The 22,796-nt window shown below is 51.2% G+C and overlaps 7 protein-coding genes across 7 annotated transcripts; 4 read left to right on the top strand and 3 right to left on the bottom strand.

Moving 5' to 3' along the window:
* Window positions 1-173: 173 nt before the first annotated feature.
* On the top strand, window positions 174-3,008 carry BO85DRAFT_381966 (vacuolar protein sorting-associated protein 35; the record flags this gene model as incomplete). Its single annotated transcript, XM_025656446.1, has 5 exons — window positions 174-310; window positions 390-1,027; window positions 1,081-2,039; window positions 2,088-2,636; window positions 2,691-3,008. 5 exons carry the CDS (start codon window positions 174-176, stop codon window positions 3,006-3,008), a joined length of 2,601 nt encoding a protein of 866 aa, XP_025511124.1.
* Window positions 3,009-4,152: 1,144 nt separating this feature from the next.
* BO85DRAFT_159886 (putative stress response protein Nst1) lies at window positions 4,153-8,307 on the bottom strand. The gene is made up of 5 exons (XM_025654223.1): window positions 8,230-8,307; window positions 6,912-8,134; window positions 4,957-6,843; window positions 4,789-4,902; window positions 4,153-4,732 (listed from the first exon to the last, which is right to left on the bottom strand). The coding sequence occupies exons 2-5, from the start codon at window positions 8,032-8,034 to the stop codon at window positions 4,263-4,265; spliced, it is 3,594 nt and encodes a 1,197-aa protein (XP_025511125.1). The 5' UTR covers window positions 8,035-8,134; window positions 8,230-8,307; the 3' UTR covers window positions 4,153-4,262.
* A 1,888-nt stretch (window positions 8,308-10,195) lies between these two features.
* Window positions 10,196-12,528, bottom strand: BO85DRAFT_159918 (AMP dependent ligase/synthetase). Its single transcript, XM_025654224.1, has 3 exons — window positions 11,974-12,528; window positions 11,505-11,921; window positions 10,196-11,454 (listed from the first exon to the last, which is right to left on the bottom strand). The coding sequence occupies exons 1-3, from the start codon at window positions 12,292-12,294 to the stop codon at window positions 10,447-10,449; spliced, it is 1,746 nt and encodes a 581-aa protein (XP_025511126.1). The 5' UTR covers window positions 12,295-12,528; the 3' UTR covers window positions 10,196-10,446.
* A 399-nt stretch (window positions 12,529-12,927) lies between these two features.
* BO85DRAFT_429872 (uncharacterized protein) lies at window positions 12,928-13,364 on the top strand (the record flags this gene model as incomplete). Its single annotated transcript, XM_025658269.1, has 2 exons — window positions 12,928-13,126; window positions 13,186-13,364. The coding sequence occupies exons 1-2, from the start codon at window positions 13,027-13,029 to the stop codon at window positions 13,362-13,364; spliced, it is 279 nt and encodes a 92-aa protein (XP_025511127.1). The 5' UTR covers window positions 12,928-13,026.
* Window positions 13,365-14,974: 1,610 nt separating this feature from the next.
* BO85DRAFT_381892 (amino acid transporter) lies at window positions 14,975-16,950 on the bottom strand (the record flags this gene model as incomplete). The annotated part of the gene is made up of 7 exons (XM_025656442.1): window positions 14,975-15,136; window positions 15,190-15,468; window positions 15,522-16,340; window positions 16,394-16,532; window positions 16,594-16,633; window positions 16,690-16,721; window positions 16,775-16,950. The coding sequence occupies 7 exons, from the start codon at window positions 16,948-16,950 to the stop codon at window positions 14,975-14,977; spliced, it is 1,647 nt and encodes a 548-aa protein (XP_025511128.1).
* Window positions 16,951-17,356: 406 nt separating this feature from the next.
* On the top strand, window positions 17,357-18,541 carry BO85DRAFT_472068 (haloacid dehalogenase-like hydrolase). Its single transcript, XM_025662531.1, has 2 exons — window positions 17,357-18,011; window positions 18,083-18,541. The coding sequence occupies exons 1-2, from the start codon at window positions 17,416-17,418 to the stop codon at window positions 18,207-18,209; spliced, it is 723 nt and encodes a 240-aa protein (XP_025511129.1). The 5' UTR covers window positions 17,357-17,415; the 3' UTR covers window positions 18,210-18,541.
* A 1,066-nt stretch (window positions 18,542-19,607) lies between these two features.
* Window positions 19,608-21,298, top strand: BO85DRAFT_159988 (FAD-dependent oxidoreductase). The gene is made up of 2 exons (XM_025654225.1): window positions 19,608-19,710; window positions 19,789-21,298. The coding sequence occupies exon 2, from the start codon at window positions 19,922-19,924 to the stop codon at window positions 21,176-21,178; it is 1,257 nt and encodes a 418-aa protein (XP_025511130.1). The 5' UTR covers window positions 19,608-19,710; window positions 19,789-19,921; the 3' UTR covers window positions 21,179-21,298.
* The last annotated feature ends 1,498 nt before the right edge of the window (window positions 21,299-22,796 follow it).

The raw sequence follows: 22,796 nt of genomic DNA on the forward strand, positions 1-22,796 counted from the left end.
ATGGATCAGGAGCTATTTGAATCCCCGCCTGATCTTCTAGCGCATCGTGTCTTTCTGTTGCTCCCATCTACGAATTCCCCTCTCCGCCCCTCCCCCTTTCCGACCAGGTGTTTACCGCCCGATTCAAGCCACTGAGTCCGACACTCCCCTCACATCATCACCTCATATCCGCCATGGCCACCCCGGTAGCGGCCCCCGAAGACCAAAGCCGTCTCCTCGAGGAGGCATTGGGAGTCGTGCGGCAACAGTCGCAGATGATGCGAAAATGTTTGGAAACTCCGGGGAAATTGATGGATGCGTTGAAATGCGGGTAAGCTTGAGCTTCGGATACTCCAGGCAGCAATGACATTGGGATCGAGATAACTGATGTCTTCTGCCAATTGCTCCAGATCCACCTTGGTATCCGAGCTACGAACCCCTAGCCTTGGTCCGAAACAATACTACGAACTTTACATGGCCGTCTTCGATGCCCTGCGACACCTCTCCGTCTACCTGAAAGAGAACCACCCGGTTAACCATCTAGCGGATTTGTACGAACTCGTTCAATATGCCGGAAATATCATCCCGCGACTCTATCTTATGATTACTGTAGGTACGGTATACATGTCTGTGGAGGATGCGCCGGTCAAAGAGATTATGAAGGACATGATGGAGATGAGTCGAGGCGTGCAGCATCCCATTCGCGGGCTGTTCCTGCGGTACTATCTGTCCGGGCAGGCTAGAGACCACTTGCCCACAGGCTCTGGAGACGGCCCGGAGGGCAACTTGCAGGACTCGATCAGCTTCGTTTTGACAAACTTCGTCGAGATGAACAAGCTGTGGGTGCGACTCCAGCACCAGGGCCCTTCGCGCGAGCGCGAGAAGCGGATGCAGGAACGCCGGGAACTGGAATTGCTTGTTGGTAGTAACGTTGTGCGACTCAGTCAGTTGGTGGATCTGGAAGGATACAAATCCGGTATACTACAGGCACTGCTGGAGCAAGTCGTCCAGTGTCGTGATGTTTTGGCGCAGGAGTATCTCCTCGAAGGTAAAATGACGCGATTGTTTGTCGAAGGTCTGGCATGCTAACTGAGGGTGTAGTAATCACCAAGGTGTTCCCTGACGAGTTTCACTTGCACACCCTTGATCTCCTGCTATCCGCAATCAGTCGACTCAACCCCCACGTGGACCTGAAGAAGATCGTCATTGGATTGATGGACCGCTTGTCAGCTTATGCAGCTCGTGAGACCGAGTCGTCCGCCGAGCCCGATTCAAGAATCAAGAAGGAAGAGGAGGCTGTCACCAAACTCCTTGGGAACCTCAAGATATCTGAGGAGACCAAGAAGGAAGCGCCGGAAGAAGCAACCCAGGAGAACGGCGTGGAGCAAGCCGCAACGGATAACGCTGAACAGGCTGAAGCTACGACAGAAGGCGAGCCCACGGCCAATGGCGACGACAAGGCTGGAATTCCAGCTGATGTCAAGCTGTACGACATCTTCTATGAACAAGTGGTTAACCTGATCAAGAGCCGCGGTCTCCCTATTCAAGACACAATGGCGCTTCTGGTTTCGCTTGTCAACCTGGCTCTTAACACCTACCCGGATCGCCTAGAATTTGTGGACCAAATCCTCGACTTTGCGACTAAAGAGACTGCGACGTATGCCGACCACGCCGACCTGCACTCTGCCCCGACACAGCAGAACCTTTTGCACCTCCTTACCGCACCTCTCCGTTCCTACGCCTCCATATTCACGGCTCTTGCCTTGCCCCACTACATCCCACTTCTGACTTCGCAATCCTACACGACCCGGCGAGCTGTCGCAGGCGAAATCGCTCGCAGTCTTCTCAAGAACCGAACTTTCATCACGACTACGGAAAACCTCGACCGCGTGCTGCAAGCCCTAAGGGTTTTGATCAAGGAAGGCACTCAGCAGTCTATGGGCTATCCTGGCATTCAGTCTCAGCGGCGAGGTGAGACTGATGAGACCATCGAGGAACAAGGGTGGCTTGCACGTCTGGTTCATCTGATCCAGGCCAAAGACAATGATACCCAGTTGAAGGTAATGCCTCTTCCCAACACGATATGACCACCACTAATCTCCTTTAAGTTACTCCAAGCAACCCGCAAGGCCTACCTCGACGGTAACGAGCGTATCCGATACACAACACCGGCCCTGGTCACGAGTTCGATCCGTCTGGCACGCAAACTCAAGGCCCGCGAGCACTACGACGACAACTGGCAGTCGCAGTCTTCAGCCCTTTACCGGTTCATGCACCAGTGTGTCAACAACCTCTACCAGCGTGTGAACCCTGGTTGTGCTGATTTGTCCCTGCGTTTGTTTGTGATGTGCGGAGAAGTGGCGGACCAGACGGGCTTCGAAGAGTTCAGTTACGAATTCTTTGCACAAGCCTTCACCATCTACGAGGACTCCATCAGTGACTCCCGTGCTCAGTTCCAAGCCGTCTGCGTCATTGCGGGAGCTCTCCACGGCACTCGCGGGTTCTCGAAGGAGAACTATGATACCCTCATTACCAAGGCCGCTCTGCATGGAAGCAAGCTGCTGAAGAAGCCCGACCAATGTCGCGCTGTATACCTAGCCAGTCACCTGTGGTGGGTTGTCGAGAACCCCCAACGAGGCGAAGAAGACCCCAAGAACGTAAGTCCACCTTCATCTAGTGACATTCCACAGTCAACTTCTAACATCAATCAGCTCTACCGCGACGGCAAGCGCGTCCTCGAGTGCCTCCAACGGGCCCTCCGCGTCGCAGACGCTTGCATGGACACTGCCGTGTCCGTGGAACTCTTCGTCGAGATCCTCAACCGCTACGTCTACTACTTCGACCAACAGAACGAAACCGTCACGATCAAATACCTCAACGGCCTTATCGAACTCATCCACTCCAACCTGCAGACGGACGAAAACGAGCCCAACCCCAGCCTGGAGGGCCCGAAGCGACACTTCCAACGTACACTGGATTACATCCGATCCCGAGATTTCGAAGGCGTAGTCACCGATCCCAGACAGTGAAATTGCATGACCCTCCTCCCGTATGAATGAGCGATGTTACCTACCACTACCACTACAGCCCATGTATCCCCAGACATCCGTTTTGCCCTGTTTTTTCTTCTCTATTCTTCTTCTTTCTCTTCCAGCCTCGCGCGTGTAAGATTCCCTGTCCGTTCTCTCTCCTCCCCCACTTCTATTATCTTCTGCTTCATGAACCGATTATCACCCTACCCTACCCTACCCTATCTTATGTCCGCCCTCAATTCGAGTCGAATATATCAATCAGTGTATTATCATCATCTTCACATCATTATCATACCCTTTTTTTTTTCATCACCTTTCTTATAGTTACTAGGGAGGAAAATTTGGTCTCCGATAGAAAGCTCTTGATTTCATTCTACTTCTTATATCATATTCTGCTATTCTAATTTACGTCTCTACTGTTATCATGGATAGTATCCTTCCATTTTTCTATCCTAGGATAGTTTCTACTTTAGTACCAACTGGGGAGGAGACTGAAGACACGTAGAAGATGGTGCTTAACTTACTACGTAGTGAGTATTAGGTAAGTAGTTAGTTAGTTGGATACTAGTATAATGCCTACGATACCTTACTATCTAACTAATAAATACTTCATACCTTATCTAGTTGCCTCTACACAGATTCTATGATAACTCAACCGTCCAAAATTGAACGATATGAACTAGAAAAAGAAGGAAGAAGAGAAGGTAGAAGAGGTTTAAGTACGGAATGATCAGGATCAGTCAATCAATCGACCACCTGATAAAGATCCGATTCGCATCATGCAATTGTTTTAACACGGAGTTTCAAACGAACATGAGGTATTTGGGAGCCTTTTGGAATAATGCTCCTTGGGAATCGCTACATAAGGAAGAAAAAAGGGGGAAAACAAACAAGAAAATGGTGAGGGTTTCACTTTCAGAACACCCACCTGGATTTCCGGTGGGGAAGCGGTGCAAGAAAAAACAAACAAGGCAAAAGGAAGAGAACAACGTAACGTACATGACATTATTGATGTCTGTTCAATGTGCGTAGGAAGAGAAGATGAAAAAGGGGAACTCGGAACACGAGGAAGCTCATCAGTGATGTGGTAGGGTGGAGGATGGATAGGAATGAGGATGGAAGAGGGTTTGATGACATGATGGACGCTTTCATTCGGTAGAGTAGGAGGATTCGATGGAGAAGGAATAGATGACGGAAAAAGGAGAAAGTGAGGATGTCATCAATGATTCTCGTGCCATTGCAACTGGAAGCCTAGAACCCCGTAGGAGAAGAAAACTGCCGAAGCACGGATGGTGTCGATGAACCGATCCCGCCGAACGCTGGAAGACTGCTACTGGGAACCGGACTGCCGATTTCCCCGGGGACAATGCTGCCTCTGTGACCTGAGGACGCACTGTTGGTGTCCGGTTCAAACTTGACACATTCGCCCGTTTCGTCGCTCCTGATCGAGAACGATCCGCCTCCGTTCTGCGTGTTGCCTTCTGTGTCGCAGATGTCCAGCATTTCCTTCAACGAGATCGGAGGCTCGTTGGCCGGCCGTAGCTGATTTACCTGACGAAGGACAACGTTCACATCATGGTACCCACTGGCTCCCTTGGAAGGGCTCATCATGTTGAGTTGCTTGCAGGCTTGGATGACCAGCAGTCGTATCGTCACGGGCCGAGAGGCATGCGCACGGTGGTGACCGCCGGGAGCAAATGCGTTGTTGGACCAGCCACTTCCTATAAAGGTCGTCAGTTGATGGCACAGAAAGGACTGACGTCGAGGTGAAACTGACCAGGTCCTGTTCCCCATGTGGGAGCGCTGGGGAAAGGAGACGTGCCGAAGGGAATCTGTGTACTCCACGTGTTTCCTACACTCGGGCCAATCGGGAAACCACTATGCTTGGCTGCTATGAAGTTGTCAGCTTATGCGACAGCCATGACTACTTGTCAACGGTACTTACCTAGGGGATCTGCGAAGAGGGACGTTCCTGCAAAGCTGGCTCGGGTCGGTCCAGGGAAGGTGCCAGGAGCAGTCGCGCCAGGAAGCGACTGGGAGAGATTCGAAGTAAACGGAACATCACTGTCATCGAGAAGAGCACTGCTGCCCAGATGCGCACTTAGATCATCCACATCGCGCTGCGCTGACCGGTTGTTCTGGTCTTGTTGGGTGCTTGACGGGCGCTTGATAGGGCTAGGCCGGGAGATCGGGAAGGCATGCGCATCCAGAGGCGACCGCTCAAACGAGCTGGACGGCTGTCTGGAATGAGCATGAGACAGCCCGCTCGGCTGCGCAGCAAACGCATTGGTTATGGGCTGCTGATGGAATGCTAGACCATGTCCTGGATCGAGCGGAAAGCCACGTCCCGGAGGCATAGGACGAGTTCCGTTCATGCTTGGAAGCACGGGCAGTCCATTTGGCGCAGGAAACCCTCGCAGTTGGTTCATCAGCGGGCCCGAATGCGGCGGGTATGAAGGCAACTCATGACCAATCGGCGGACGGGAGACCAGGCCCAAGCCAGGCGGGTTCGATGGCGAGAATCCGGGTGGATGAGAGCGGTTCAACGCACCAAGGGGAGACAGGGGAGTCGAGGGCTGGGGGTGGTGAAGCAACGGCGGTTGTCCATGACCCTGCTTGGACGTAACGCTGGACGCTCCTGACGACTGCGACGGCGCCATCGATCGTGGGGAAATGGATACTTGTGATGGCTCGGTGCTTGCAGGCTGGGACCGCGGAGACGATGTATGGGAGCCCTGCTGAGACGGTTGCCGCGGCCTGGCAGGTGTCGGAGCTTTGGGGACAATCGGAGTGGCGATTTGGTAATGCGGCGACTGCAAGTATGCAGGGAGCGCCTGGGCGTGTTGCAAGCTGGCTGGGATCGGAACCGGTCCTGTATGCGACACTCGTTTCGCTTGGGGATCGCGTTTCTCCTGACCTTCGTTCTCGGTCTTGGGGGCGGCCTCCCGACGTGTCTGCGCATCCTTGACTTGACGTTCTCGCTCATCCTTCGTCTTCTTCTCCCGCAGGTCGTTTTGCCGTGCTTCTTCTCGTCGCTTCTTCTCCAGCTCCTTCTGCTCTCGTTGCTTTCTCTCAATCTCGGCCTGTCGCTCTCTTTCTTCGCGTAACCGCTTTTGCTTCTCCGCCTCCTTACGGAGACGCTCCGCTTCTTGGGCTTTGCGTTCTGCTTCTCGCTTCTTCTTTTGCTCCTCGCGCTTCCTCCTTTGCTCTTCCATCTTCTTCTCCTGTTCAGCCTTGGCCGCAGCTTCCTCGGCCGCCTTCTCCGCCTCCCTTCGCGCCTTCTCTTCCTCCTTGGCCTGCTTTTGGAGCTTCTTCTTATCCTTCCTCTTCTGAGCCTCCCGCGCTTTCTTGGCGTTTCGTTGCTCGTTCCGCGTTTGCTCCTCCATCAGTTCCTCGATCAGTTTCTGCTGACGTTGTTCTGCGACCTTTTCTCGATAGGCTGTCAAGACGCGCTGTTCGAACATTCGGGCCGCAAATATTTGAAACATCCGTCGGCCTTCCTCCATGCGTTGCTCTTCCGTCATGGCGTCCTGCAGAAACGAGTCAGCTTGCACTGCATCACCACCCGGCCAGTTCCCGGAGCTGACCATTTCATCCTCCTCATAATCTTCATCTTCCTGACTATCGTAGTCCTCGTCCTCTTCCTCGTCATAATCGTCGTCATCTAGAGGACCGTGGTTGTGGCCGCCATGGAGGGATTGGTGTGCTGCTGCTATGCCGTACTGGGTATCCTCTTCACGTTGCATTCGGCGCTCAGCTAATTGCTCCATCATGTCGATGAAATGTTTCCCGTCGTTCTTTAACAGATCGTCCGCGACTGTAAGGATGCCATCTGCAAGTGATGCAAAGAGATTAGTATCTAGCTTCCGAGAATTGAAAAAAGCCTCGGTCGTCGCCTACCTTTGACAGTTAGACTATTCCCAAAGGCGAAGAAATCTGCGCGGGCTGCACGGGTCTCTTCGTCTTCGTAATCGTCGTCGCTGTACGGCTCGTCATCCTCATCATCTTCATCGTAGTCCTCCTCCAGATCCTCGTCGTCTTCCGGCAACTCATGAATTCGGCCTCGCGAGGGATGAAATTGGCCTTGCGTCCGTGTATGTTGACCGGGTGATCGTAGAGGCGGGTGGTATAAACGCGGAGGCGGGACCATGGGCGGGCCCTTCTCGAACGAGCCTTGGTTGTTGTTGGCGTACTGTTCCAACTCCTCATAGTAGGCGTCGTAAAGTACTTCCAATTCCTCCTCGATGGCTGTCCTTTTCCTCCCACATACGGTACAACTGCACGAGTGTTTCTGCTGCTCCTTCATCTTTTTCAAGACCGCATCCTTTTCAACCTTGACGAGCTGGCGTCGCTCCTCCTCCCCAAGCTCAAGCCAGAACGTCTTGATGTTCTCTCGCTCTTCTTGTGTGGAGGTGTTCCAAATGCTGCGGTCCTTACCCGTCTTCAGAAGCGTATGAGGCAGATGCGGCGGTAATGGCGGGGGCAGATGCTGTGACATGGAGACAGAAGGAGTGGACAGTGGTGTCGAACTTTCGTCGCCCATGGTCTGCGAGCCGGCCCGATTCTTCTTTCCTTTCTTCTTCTTGGATTTCCGAGCCGTGGCATTTTGTTGTCCCGGTTGCCCGTTTGACAGACTCGGCGGGTGGTCGTCCAGATCATGTGTCGCGTCGTGAATTTCCTCATAGTACGTTTCGCCGTTGGCGCGTTCGTCGAGGTCGTGCTCGTCGGATACATGAGACGCTGGCGCGGTAGGGCTCAGACCGTTCTGCTCAGACATGTCCGCGGAGATGTGGCCGTTTCCGAACTGACGCTCCGCAGCCAAGCGGGCGGCCTGTTTTTGTCTGCGTTTTTGCTTCTTGCGGTTAACCGACACGGGTTTGGAGTCTGATAAGGGAAGTTGGTCGTGGTGGTGGTCGTTGGGCGCATGGGCCTCGCCGTTCGTGGCGTGTGCAGGGATGGATGTCGACGCAGGATCGGACATTGTGGAACCGGGATTCGGCCGGGGCGTTTGCGGCGGAGCCATGGGAGAAGTGAGGACTTAGGAGGCTATGATAGCGATGGATAGGGAGGACGAAGAGGGCGGGCTTCTCAGTCTCCTAGGATGTTCCGACCTAAGCACCATGCTAGGGAAGCGTTCCGGCGGGAAAAAGTCAGCAAGAGGGTACGGCGGAGATAGCCAGGTAAGAGATAGTAGCGAGGGTGTAGACTCAAAGCTCACCGGACAGCGGTCGGGGACGAAGGCTGAGGAAATTATTGGGGATGGGAGGAAGGGGACAAGGGGGAGGCCCAAATCCAGGATGTCTGGTGAATTCACACGAGGCAGGCGAAAATAGAGGCCGCGGGTGGAAAGCAAGCGCCCAGGTGAATTGGGGTGAATCCCAAGGGTCGACAAACGGGGAACGAGGGCGGAGAGGGGTGGAAAGGACCCGGGAACCGCACGACAAGAGGGGAGAGAGAGGGGGGGGAGGATAGCGTTCAATCCCCCAACAATCGGGGGAGATAGGGAACAAGCGGAGAGGAGAAAGAGGATATTGAAAAGGCGAGACGGATGACAGCGAGTGAATGCAGTAAACCGGAGATGGGAGGAGGGGATTCGGCGACACAGGCGCAGACACAGCGAAGATGATGGGGTTTGGATGGTGGACCTTGACGCCGGGCGTTGGGCTCTGGATGGTTGCCGTGCCGCTGGCCGCAACTGGATTAGCCGCCGCAAGCGAGGTTGCTCGCCTCAGTTCTCAGGCTGAATCTACTTATTCTGCCTACATACAGAGTATAGGGTCAACTGTGTCTTTTCTACATAGATTCTATATATCACATCTTTTTGGAGAAATTACCACCAACCAAAATAACCTGGACTTTCCATCCCCTCTATAATAAAGTTCACACTTGTCAATCTGCCCACCATAGAGATCTATGCAATCAAGCGCCCAACTTCAAGATCACCTGCCTAGTCTCTAAGCGCCCTTTTTGCCAGCCACCCAACCAGTCAGACAGCCAAAACCGAACATGTATTATATCTAAACTAAGCTTTAAATCCGACAGGTAATTCGTAGCGTTCTCCAACCTCCCACTGCGTACCACTAACGATACCTACCTCGGACTACCGTCGGAACTTAACCTCTAATATGACCAGGGTTTGGACTATTATAGCGTTCCCTCATCTTCCTTCTTCCCAACTCTCCTGCGGGGTCACCAAAAAGAGGGGGTTCTAAATCTCATGATCGGCGCGCGCGCATTCCATCCTACCTGACATAATCTGATGCTGTCAGCCCATCCGGAGTAGATTACACAGGTATCCCTGAATTGGGGTAAAAAATGTTGATCGATTGAACATGCTTGTATTTCTTCGAAAGTGACATGCCCATATGGGCAGGTGACTACGTAGATTTGATAATTAACAGGTGTTCGTTTGGTTTTAGCATAGTTAGCATGGATGTCTCAGTGCGGAGTAATCTCCCCACTGACCGCCGGTGTCTCTAGTACTGTTCGTTAGCTTGGCATAAGATGGAAATCACACAATTGTGGGCATTATTATTGCTGATGGCAAGGGTTCTCTTGTGTGTCGTTAGTTCCTTATGAAGGGCAGTGTTTATTCTTGAGATTATTAGGGATGTAGTGTATCGCTAGGGAGTCTGAATGTGAGGGGAACTAACCGTGTGAAATTCAAAAGTGTGATAGGTGCTATAGCCACTCACTGTAGGTTTAAAATGCCGAACTCAAACATTCGTAACTACGACTATCTATAAATGCTTTGAGACATACGAATCACTTTACGTGAAACACTCAATAGGCAGAACTATCTGGGTCTATTGCAAAAGTCTGTTCGAATTGGTCGTTCGGCTACAGAGTAGCGATCGAATCATAACCCCAAGTCAGAAAGCTGATGTATCTATAAACGATGAAGATGTTGGATCCTGTGATCCTCCTGGATGACCTATCTCGTAGTCAAATGCTGATCCGCACTGTTCCTCCGCATTGCCTGCTGGTTACTCCCGCAAAATACCCGCAATAGCAATCGTAAAGAGCACAACTCTGCATACGGTTGGAAGTCAAGTGGAAGACTGAGAGGGCGCCAGAGCATGTCATGCACACCACCTCAACATAATCAGGGCAACCGACCGGACCAAAAGTAGAGTTCCTACCATACAAGGGCGCTCACGATTGTCACCGAACCGAGACACGGCACGGCATTTGACGGCCTATGGGGTTATAGCCAGCGTCTTTCCTGTCCCCTGATACTGGTGCCCCTGTCTCGGTCCAGAAAGCTGTTGGTGGACCTTTCGCCTCAAAATGTCCCGGAGATTGGCAGGCCAGACGTCATCCATGTTAATTATCTGTGCGTTGTTAAGCCCGATAATCGATGCAAACCTTCTAGAAAACCGTGGAAATATCATAGCGCCATTTCTGCCCGCAAACGTTGAATGAAATTGCTGCGTCAGGTCGCAGTCAGGAGCTCTGCCTCGCGCATGCCGAGTTCTGTTCGGTCGCCGGAAAAGTCATACTCATCACCGCTGCTACTGTCATCCTCTTCTGTGAATGTCGCAGAGATCAGTTCGGCATACAGGGACTCGGTTGGCTTCCTCATGACCGTCCCTTTAGGTGTCCGGAAAAACCCGAGCTGCGGTGGACACAAAACAATCCGGGATCGCTGGATGATTGCGTGCTCGGAGGCAACGGAATTGGCTTCGACGACAGATGGCCAAATGGCGTCCAGTAGCTCGTCTCCACTCATTTCTTGATAGGAGCTTTGCCTGGCTTCAATGAGAAGCACTGGTTCGGGACGACCATTCCCCACAATCAAAGCCCCTGTAACATGCGGATCTCCTCTCAGGATAGTCTCCATGGGAATAGGCCACACTTTGAGCCCATTCTCCAGCACGATTATATCTTCGGTGCGCGAATGAAAGTGCCACAAACCAGCTTTGGTGGGATGAGGCTTGAATAGATCTTTAGTGCGCCACGTGTGTACCTTGGGATAATTATGAGCAAGGGATAGATATGGCCGTGAGCTCTCGGTTGGGTGCAGAACCAGCTCATAGACGTCATCACCCACAGCCTCCATCTCAATTTCCGGCAGATTGTTGAACTCGATATATTGCCACTCTCCTGGCTGGGGATTGAGCGCCTGGATGTGACATGTCTCAATAGACCCATACATCTGGCGTATATTTGTTACCTCACTGAGCTTATTCCCAACACTAGGTGCCAACGCCGCTCCACCACAAAGGATGAAATCAAGCCGTCGTGCCTGGTCATAAGCATCTGGTTCAAGCACCCACTGCTCCACCAGAAACGGGGGAACATAGATGGCTCGTATCTGCGGCTGTTGTTTCATGATGGAGCTCAGCAGGGCCCCGCTTGGTGGGACAGTAAGAGGACCCATAACGAAAGCAGCCGTACGTGAGATGAGAGGCAAAAGGGTGAAGGCATGGAGGCCAGCGAGCTGTTTGATCCATGAGCTCAAGAATACAAAGAACGCATAGAGTTACTTACGTGGTGAGGCGGAAAAGGGGAGTAATAGCGTCCTGGTGGAGAGAAATTGAACTGGTCTGCATTCTGCGCACGACGTCCTTCTGGGACAGACATGAATGTATCATTGTCAGCGCAGGCGAGAGTCCCGTGGGTGTATTGGACCAGTTTTGGCTGGCCTGTCGTGCCGGAGGTGTGCAAAATCAGACAACGCTGGTTCTGAAATTCTTCAAAAGAGGCATTCCAATGAAATGGAGATGACTTAGACTTGAAAAGCTCGGCCAGTGTTGGCACCGGCAAAGATTGCATGAAGGGGTCGAATTGCTGAAGGCTTTCTGCCGCCGAGCACATAACGTCCGCATAGAGAAGGCCATAGACGTTTGCTTCCTGCAAAAGGCCCAAATTCTGAATGGGGGTGTTTTGAGGAGAGACGAACATTGCCTGTCTCATGAGTTAGTATTGGATACTTTTTCTAGAGAGAATAAACACATACATTCCACCCGCACTTCATGAGTGCCAGCAGCAAAATAGGGTAGCGGAGGTCAGGAGGGCCAATGTAGGCCAGTGTTGTCTTCTTGGGTACTCCGTCGAAAGCGCGTTCAAGCCACCAAGCCATATGATCTACTGCCGTCGCCATCTTTTTCACGCTTATGTCTTTGTAACCATCCATGACGCTCTTCGTCTTGGGGATAGCAGCAAATACACGATCAGGCTCGTCGTGGGCGTAGTAATCGAGAATGTCAGGAAGCAGCCGATGTCCTCTAAACTTTTCCCCGCCCCGAACCCACGACTCCGTGCCGTTACAAGCAGCCATTTTGAAAATATGGTAAGGACCGCCTAGTTCTCTAGTAGTTGCGATCTGAGAAGATCTACCGCTCCCCAAAACCGCGTCGAAAAATGAGGTTGTTGTCGCTTATGATATGACTGCCCGGGGGAAATTGGCCGTGGCGGGCTATTTCAAACTCTTGTGGTGGGTAGGCAGTCAGTCAGTAAACCAAGTGCAAAGGACCTTAGCCCAAGCAAATGCCACAGACTGGATGCGACTAAGCACGTTTTCACCCCTCGTGGGAATCCATCAACCTGCGTGTCTAGGTCTGCGCTAAATTGGTCTTTTGATCAATGATAGTTGGGCGACCCGTGCCTGCAACATGCATGATTAGCCCGTGGGCCGCACCAGGAACCTCCGTGAAGAAGGAGGAAACTAAGAGGAAGACTGCCGTACTGTAAGTGTAATCGGCTGAACGGACCGGAGGAAGGTTCAGTCAATTGTAACTACTAACTGACTAGCAAAGCACACTGAGAGTGGGCTCTTGCTCGGAAATGGCCGCTGTCCCGCGCCACGACGACTGGCGGGCCGCTGGCACTTGTACCAACCAGTCTAGTAGTTCATACGCTCTTTTCGTTTGGAACCCCCCCGCCCCCCCCCCCCCCCCCCCCCCCCAATTGTGCGCTCGTTGATGGTGGCTAGGTTTAACCTAGGACCAGCTTATCGTATGACACGGACGTACAAAGGCGCAAACACCCCTTTCATCTTCTGCACTGCACCATGTGGCGCCTGGATGGCCATGAGGTGCTCCGCAGTTGTCTCGACTATTTGGTTAGCGGAATGATAGAAGCACTAGGGAATGCCGATCAGCCTGGCCAGAGTGTGCGCCCGTGGAATTGAAGGATGCTCCACAATTGCATCTGCGATTGTCGTTTCCAGATCAATTCCGCTCCGGTGTATCTTACCCAGAAGTTGGCATGTTCCGGCGGCCGGACCAGATGGAATTTGCGATTGACGTCTTGACGGGCCGGCTCACCATGGTTGAAGGGTGGAGGTTAGAATTTGCGGGAACATCATTGATCGAACCCCAGTTGCAGGATTCTTCCAAGAGCCGATAGAGGAAATCCTGGGAGACTAATGACTTCATTGACCGGCCACTCCCTTCCTGAAGCGTCAGGCGAAGTCTCAATTTTGATGTTTCGTGTCCGTCGGTTTTCTGAACCGCGCTTTGGAAATAAGCGGTGACGGTTACAGTAGATGCCGAAGGAAGCGAGGCCAGAGATAAATGGTCCCCATAGATCCGTAGAGACCATCCGGCGAGACCATCATTGGGTACGGATGTTAAATGCGCAACCCGGGCCCGTTTCGCTCGATGCTTTGATTCGCAGAACGGTTAATGGCGCATCCTCGCGCGCCCCGAATCAATCGACGGCGTCCGGAGAAAACGCCCGACCCAAAATTCATGGTTAAAGGATGGTCCTAGTGTTAAGCATTTCACTGCTAACGGCTGCCAAAAGCCGTATTTGATCTTGAGATGGGTGACGGCCAGAGCTTATTGCTGAGCTTTTTAAGCAGATGTAGACCAGCACTATATGAAGGGTCCAGCCACAATAAGCAGGTACCAACGAGGTATCTGCAATAGCGGGCGTATCTCCTCCGTTTCTATATGTTATGCATCGCAGGCTCGTCGTCAATAGTGGACTCTCAGCCGATGCCTGAGAGCTAGAGACCCTATTGAGAAGAAAGCATTAGACCTGCTATACCAAACCGAGGAGCACTGTCAAACCTCTGATAAATTATTCTCTCGAGCAAGCAATAATCTGGAGATTCGTCAGAAGGCGGTTGATTCGAATGATAGCCCACAGGCACATCTTGAGTGTCTAAAGCATGCGTCGGTTTGTCGAGAAACGGCCTCCGTCCATTCGGTCCGTGGTCGCATATTGCGAGTCGGGCAGATATAAATGGAGAGAGACAACAAGAGACGAGACGCTTCTAAGACGATCAGAGACCCACGGCGATCTTGTTAGTCTGATTAGCAGTCACCGGACGAAGACGCATGTCCCTATTAGAGGGGTTCAGTGTTCAACGTCGGGAGCATGGATTGAATGGTTCAGCTTTCAGTTCGTAGAGCAATTCCCAACTGGCTGTTAGGTGACTTGCTGAGAGTCAGACGCACGAATTTGAAGAGGGGTATGCAGAGAATTTTCCTTTGTATAAGCCGGTCGCGCTCATCTTCGGCTCTTGACACTAGAATTGCCTAGTTTATGCAAGAGAGCTGCGCCGCAAGCTGGACTGCAACCAGATGCGACTATCGTACGCTAGTGAGAGGGCCAGACCACGACATGGATTATCAGTAGGGTCATGAAAGTGTGATCGCAGAAGACAGTAATACAGTCAGTGAGGAGATGAAAGCGGTTAAGTAAAAGTTGATCTCTACGATGTTGTTTACAACATGATGAGTGACTCGGGGTTTCTTTGTCCTAATACGCCTCAGTCCCCCCGCCGCCCCGTTGAATATAAATAGCATCAGGCCCACTGGGATAGATTATATTGTTGGTATCCCTATATTTACTACTGAGTTATGAGTGTGTATAATCAGCAAACATGCCCAGTTCAATAATTCGATGCGCACTGTCCAGAATTTGCTTGGACCCTCTTCAGCATTGACCAGGCTTTCACCTTCTCAACGCAAAATCCAACCGGAGCTTGCTGATATTGCAATTCGTGCCTAGCCAAAAATAAGATTCTTAATGTACTGCCCAATCTTGCTCATTGTTCCGGTATCTGCCTCATAACCAACAGCCGCCCTCGCTCGATCTTCTTCATCAAAAGCAGCTGCCGCCGAGAAGTCCATTTCTGCCGGCCGTACCAGCTTGGAGCGATAGTAGATCTAAACGAACGGTCAACGTAGTTCAGTGAGACTTTCCGATGATCATCCCTCACCTTGTAGCCGAAGTAATCTAGGAAGAATAGAGGCGCCGCGATGTAGGATGAAAACCAACTCTTTGCAGACCCCTTCTCGCCGAAGGGGAAGCACGCTAAGTAGAATTCGCATCCTGCGATAAAGAGGACCACTACGAGACCAAGATACTGGGCGTAAGGAGCCATGCGGTCTCGGAAAGGCAGTGTCTTCTTATCGATACCCTGCGCAGCAAGACCTTGTCGGAATCGGATGTGGGAGATGAAGATTCCCGACCATTGGAATAAGGCAGATACAGATACCTGTGGAATGTCAGTATAGGATATCAACGATCACAAATAAGTGAGATACTAACCAGAGATGAGAACCAGCCATAGACGGTAGCTCCGGTGTCGTTACAATTGAGGTAGCATAAAGCCCCTCCTATAGTGAGGCTGAGGGCTAGAGAGACGTAGGGCCTCCCGACATTGTCTTTGCGGCCGAAGAAAGGATGCAAAATGGCCATGTCAGACAAGGCTGCAAGACTGCGGCTCGCGATGTAGGCACTGGTAATGCCACAGCTAACCACTGTCAAGAATATGAAGCCGTTTATGATGTGCGCTAGCCACATCACGCCTGCACGCTCAATGGCAATGACGAACGGGCTCCCTAATGTGCCACTTCCATTGATGAGGTTTTCATCGTCATAAGGAACACACATTCCCACGAGCCAAATATTGACAACGAAGAACGAAAACATGCGCCAAAACACGGGGTATACAGTCCTCTTGATGGTCCGGCGGGGGTCCTTGGCTTCTCCAGCAATGACTGCGATATGCTCTCCTCCACCGAAGCTAAACAGCGCTTGGACAAACGCCTTAGAGATACCTTTGATGCCATTGTTGAATGCCCCGGGATTGCGCCAGTAGCGGAATTCGATTGGGCCATGTGTGGCCGGGATACCGCCCGAAGTCATAATGAACATGAAGAAAATCATGACAAATATCGCCAAAACCTTGACGAAAGACATGATATACTCAACATGACCGTAGATCCGGACACCGAAACAATTGGCTGCGGCAATGACTACCAGGAAGATAGTTATATACGCTGCAAGTGGGACAACCTCTGTTGCTGGCCAGAATTCAAGCACAGAAACAGCTGCAGTTATTTCGGCAGGAATGCAAATCACCCACTGCCAGGAGATCAGTCGCCCATGCATCGTCTTAACTTGGCAGAGCTACCTACCGAGAACCAGAAATTGATACCGACCGCGAATCCGAATGCGGGCTCCACGTATTCAATGCATTGTCTGATAAAGCCTCCGTGGACCGGCTTAAAGGTCGTCATTTCACCGATCGAGGTATACTGTAAGTACACTATGAATCTGATAATGACAGGTTGGCATGTCAGCAAACCCGCAGCTGAGTGCAGCTTGATAGGCTTACGCAGTGATGGTGTATGCAACGGCGATGCCACCAGGGCCAGCTACATTCTTCAATCAGTTGCAAGAGTCTTTGCTGCTTCGCTCCGGGGAGCCTCACCATACTTCAGTGCAGTACCTGTACCGACCCATCTAGATGTTAATGTCAATTAAAGTGAGCCAGCAGCGTGAAGGGTTCGTCCTACAAGCCAGTTCCCACACCAGCGCCGAAGGTCATCATCATAATCTGACGACTACCGAGCGACCGGTGGTAACCAACATCTTCGTTCGCTCCTAAGAGCTCACTGTCTCCCTTGGCAACATCTGTCTTTTCCAGGTCGGTGTCGACAACGATGTCTTTGACGTCCACTTTCTTCGTCATCGTAACGGTAGCTTACTCCACTGACTACATGAGCATCGGAGAGAGGACCTATAGCGGCATTTATACGTTGATCCTGGTGAATGTCGTAAAAGGTATGATAAGTGTCATTGGCCATTATGGCCGTCGTATCTGGAAAGCGGCAGCGAAATGGAGACATTGCGTCCGAGATAAGCTAGGTTGGAGCTTTGATAGCGACTCGCGGCGTTAACAGCCAGTTGTAGATGATAGTACGGAGTAGTCCGAGTCTTTCCCCATTTCTGTATGAGGAAAAGCTGGAGTTTACTAGAAGCAAAAGTGGGGTGGCTGATCATCTGTTCTGTATGAACCCTGTCTCTTAGTTTGGAGTCAGGTGTATAAGAAGGTAGACCAATGGCTTAGGCAAGTTGAACGAGAGCTAAACTCTCAGTCACTCTCCCAACCCTTCTCATTTGATCCCTACGATAGATCAGCACCAGTACCAGCACCATGACCGGCAGTAAGAATGTGGTGTTCGACATTGTCGGCACACTGGTCTCCTACGACGTCCTTTTCGATGCGATCGACACGCAACTGGGCGACCGGCTCCGTGCGGAGGGGATCAAGCCTTCCTTGTTAGGATACACCTGGATCGAGGTCGCAGAGCGCGAGTACACATATCTGAGCTTGTCAGGCCAGTATAAGACATTCGCTACTTGTCTGGAATTGCTCTTCTGGCGAATGCTCAAGATGGCAGGCATACAAGACCCGCGAAGCTTTGCCACAAAGAGCGATCTCGAGTTTATCATGAGTAGGTATGCCAAACTTGGACTTCGCCCAGGAGCGGCCGAGTGCGTCACTAAGTTGCGTGATGCTGGGTTCACTGTCTGGGCACTCACAGCGGGGGACGCCGCGAGAGTGGGGGGTTATTTCGCCAACGCTGGACTTGAATGGCCCGCAGAGAATCTAAAATCCTGTGACTCGCAGGGAATAGGCAAGCCAGACTTGCGGGTGTACCAACCGCTCCTCGAGCAGCTCTCCCAGCACGGACAACCCTGGTTTGCTGCTGGACATATGTGGGACGTTTCGGCGGCTCGCCGTGCGGGGTGAGTACAGATGCACTAAATGATGCGTTATCACCGGTGGATACAGGACTAAGCTCACACATGACATATAGGTATAAAGGAGCGTACTGCACCATCTGGGAAAAGGAGCCGATTGTGGGATTATTTGGAGAGATGGAAGTCATGGCAGACACTCTGCCAGCGATGGCTGACGAGATAATTGCTGCGGAAAATAAGTGAGAAGGGTGAAGTTGACGGCCGAGAAGCAGGCATATCGGCACTAGCTTGGTCACTAATTACTACTAGTCTGGGGAGCGTGTCAGCTACTGATAGAGATGTTACGTAGCCAGTGCAGTACTTCCTTCCAAAGAATTGCACATGGGGCATATCTTGCAGATCCATTTCGTTGCTGATAATGCTCCAAAGAATGTTTATCTTCCACACAGACTTACTCACTATTGGAAACAGACATGATGCGCACAATACTTTCTTGTGTCTCCTGATCGCAAATGTTTCTTGTAAGAGACAGGGAAGGGTCCAAACCACAGGTGATGCAGCACGAGGATCTTGACATCGTACAACTCGTGGCTTTCTGGTACATCCGGCTCAAAGATGTGGAAATTGAAGTCAACTAATCGTCACTTCAAAACTCCAGATGTCTGCAGTGCCCCATGGAATCTCTGGATGAACTTCAGGGGCTAGGAAAAAAGACCATCTCCATGCAACACTTGCAAAGCTACAAGCACATTCTTGGCCACTTACTTGATTTCTTGCCTGGTGAGCCTTTGCTTCCTAGACTCCCGTGCCATGTCGTGATCAAGGTACTTCAGAATGATCGGAGGCTCTGCTGGATCATGTATTCATCCAGGACGGAGCGCAGGCTCAGACAGCGACTCTGAAGCGATTGAGGACGTCACGTAATCTGCTGGATGACTATAGGCACCTGCTCTACCGATGAGGTGTTGCCCACAGGAAATAGAGACTTGGCTGGCATTGTACGTTTCCTTGGACCGCACCAAGGGAGTAGGAATCAACATGGGAGCCCGTGGCATTCAAAACCGCGCCAAGGTTCTAAGCAGTTCATGTAATAGGCTGGTACTGTTTATTACAAGCAATCGCATAAGTAAACAGAAAGAGGTTTCCGGAAATGAATTATGTAGAAAACGAAAGAATATACCCTAAAGCCGCATTAGACTTATCGCTGGGAGAGACCACGAATCTGATAAGCGTTAATACGGAGGACTCATGTGCCGATAAGCCTATCCTGAAATGTTCGAGTCATGTCTCCACCCGACAGAATATAGCTTCAAACGGCTGTGTATTCTTACTTCATGATTTGCCCACTTGAAATGCTTCTAGCCGTCAGTGTATAAGACATTAAATAAACACCAGTAAACGAATACCGTTCCCATGAATCATTTCGCATAGTATCGCAGGAAAGGTGGCCTAATGGGATAGGTCCAGCAAGAACGCCATCACATGTCAGTTGCTGCTCTTGGCTGATCACAGCTAGTTACTTCGTATTCTCTGATAAGCTGATAGACTCAGTAGGCCGCGCCTACACAGCAACAACTCATTGTCACCCACGAATCATGTCCACTTATTCTATCTCGATCATGTCGGTGTTTAAAACAAGAAAGACATCGCCACTGCTTCGGGTCAGGTACATACGATGGATATGGGTGAGCCACAGGAACGATCGTCACTTCTTGGTATCAGGTACCAGTCTAAACCTATTTGGGTAACTCCCTCCACGGCCTCCCCCGGTCTCCGCGGGGACTAAACCCGATACTACCAGGTACTGATTTTGAGATCGAAGTATAAGACGAGCGATGGCTGACCGGCCTCATCAGCAATCCACTGTTAATTCAAGCACTTTTACAAGCATCCTACCAATATGCCTGCTGTACAGAAGGTGAGGCTACTCTCCTCAGCTACATGATCTAGCTAACATGCCTATTCAGGCCATCATCATCGGTGCAGGTCCCGCCGGCCTGGCTGCCGCCCTCCAACTGCACCGTAACAACAATATCGCCATTACAGTATACGAGTTACGCCCGGAGCCAACCACCCTAGGCGGCGCTATAGGTCTATTTCCAAATGGAATGCGCTTGGTCCATCGACTAGGGCTGCATGATGAAGTTGTTGCCCGCGGATTCTCCGTCGCCGACATGGAGATGCACTCTTTGCCAAACGGTGACATTGCCAAAGTCGACATCTCTCGCTGGGCAACCCAGAAAACTGGCTTCGAATACTTGCGTATTCGTCGCAAAGACCTTCAGAGTGTTCTTCTTGACGCCGTTGCAAAAGACCAAATACCTGTCCATTACAACAAGCGCATTGTCTCCGTCACCGAGTCCCCAACAGATGTCACCGTGACCTTTTCCGACGGTTCAACTGATACAGCCGATATCCTGCTCGGATGCGATGGTCTTCACTCTAGTGTCCGTCGACTGCATGTCGACCCGTCCATTGTGCCCGAATACTCCGGTATCGCGGGAACGCAGTCCGTCATTGACTGCGCAGGCCTTCCGGAGGAGCTGAGTACGCACGCCAACGCTTTCCTCACTCGCACGGGTATCTTGGCGATGATGCCGTGCTCTCCGTCTGGCGATAAGCTCTTCTGGTTCTTCTCCCGGGAAACCCCTATCCCTCACTCGGAATCGGGTAATGCGAGAGACGGATGGGAGGAGCGGCGTCAAAAAGAGGTTGCGGAGTACAAGGACACCATCCTGAAAATCATCGGAGAAGGCAAGGGTAAATGGCCGGAGGCATTGACGGAGATGGTGAATCGGACGGACGTTGTTGGGTTTTATCCCATCTTCCGGCTCCCGCTGGGTGGGAAGTACCATACATCTCGAACGGTGCTGCTCGGGGATGCAGCGCATGCGATGCAGCCTCATGCGGGCCAAGGAGTGTCCATGGCATTGGAGGATGTGTTTCTGCTATCGCGGTTACTGAAAGACGATCAGCGGAGTTTGGAAGATGCATTTGCCAAATACGAGGCGATCCGCAGACCGCGCATCACGGAGATATACAATCTGGCTGCCAAGAACGGAAAGAAGCGAAAAGATGTCAGTCCGTGGGGGTTGTGGGTGAAGGAGTATATGGCGTGGGCTGCTTATGGACTATATAACCGATTAGGGTTGGAAGCTTGGGGAATTGGTCAGAAGTATTTGGTCTATGATATTGATCAGGTGAAGATCTGATTGATTGATTGGGACTAGAATTTCTTTTTTCTTTTTTTCCCCTTCTTTTCATACTATTCTTATCATGTATATTTTCGGAGGGGTTCGGACTCTCTACTCATTTTTGTACCTTAATGCGGCGCTAATAGCGATGTCTCGGAAGCATTTATCATGTTGGGAACTCCCTTCACCGGGAAGCTCTATGAGTGGTCTATTTCAAGCCTAGAATATGGGCACGGTGCCGGGGTATAATGTGTCGTATTATCCATGTCCTAGGGGGTGTAAAGCTGGCCAAGGATGAATGTAGTAGGATGTCATGTCATGCATTAACTGGAGACGAGGACAGCCCTGTTCAGTGCTCAGCCATAGTATGATGGAGCTCAACCCCCTGAAGTGGCTGTACTGTTTACAGGGGATCGGGGTGACTACTGGTGCCAGGATTTAGGGCGCCGTAACTAGTTTCGAATCTACTACTACTCATGCATGCATTCTCAGCTCCAGAGGTAGACGGGATACGAGGAACTGATTCAAGAAAGGAAGGTGAGAGAGGAACCGTTGAAAACTGTTGAGAGTTTAGCAGTAGTATCTAGTCAGTAGTTAGCGATTATCCAGTGGATCCCAAAAGAAGTGCATTTTTGTGTGTGTCTATTAGTTTGATCAACAACGGGTTTGACTGGGTCAGGGCAAGAGCCAAAAAAAAAAATATGAATAAATAAATAAACAAAAAAGAAACATCCCACCATCTCCTCCTCCACCACGAGGATGACTGGGGAAAATAGAAACAGAAAAAAAGAAAAGGAAAAGGAAAATAACGGGAAACCGGACTTGCCCATTCTATCGGCATCCCCTCCCTGCCAGAGCATCCGGGGGGCTATAAATATACTAACTGCCATGAAATGGATCAATGGTCCAATGGTAAGCAGCAGTGCCAGGCCCCTTGGTCCCGGCGTGATCCCCCTCTCTTTTCTGGACCAACGCGCTCTCTCTCTCTCTCTCCACCCTCATAATAGTAACAGCGACTATCGCGAAATAACCACCGTCTAGCCTGCAACGTCTGAGACAAATCTCTAACCTTAGTAACAAGCGGCCGTGCGGTGACGATTCTTCAGCTGGGCCATCATTGGGTCGATCCCTCCTTCTCTTTGATTACTATGGGGGAGTCGTTTAGCTGCCAGTGGGATTGGTTGGTTGAGCTGTGATGCTGGGCGTCCATTTTGATGCTATTTGTGCCCATCCGGTCAGCGTGGTGGGAGGCCGTACTGATTCATGTATATATATGGAGTGAGCTGCCTGGATTGTGAGGGTACAAGAGTGCATCTATTCTAATTCCTAATACTCCTTCATAGTATCATCATTATCATAATCATCATCAGAATCTATTTACCAGCTTCGTTCCTCCCTGCCTCGTCATCTCTTCTATATCAAGTGCTGTTATAGTGAAGCTAAGTTACTCAAGTTACTTCCCGTCGACTTAACCACAGTTGAGTATTTATTCGTATTTGAAGGTGCGTATTTTATCCATCCGTTTATTTCCCCCCCTCCAAATCTTTTTCTTTTCTCGTTTCTTTCCCTTCCGGATCAGCGTCAGCCTCAACGCTCGACCGCCTTCCCGAAGGAACGAGACAAGTTCTTTGCTGGG

This window comes from Aspergillus piperis (genome assembly GCF_003184755.1).
Source record: "Aspergillus piperis CBS 112811 unplaced genomic scaffold BO85scaffold_25, whole genome shotgun sequence".
NCBI classification, from domain to species: domain Eukaryota; kingdom Fungi; phylum Ascomycota; class Eurotiomycetes; order Eurotiales; family Aspergillaceae; genus Aspergillus; species Aspergillus piperis.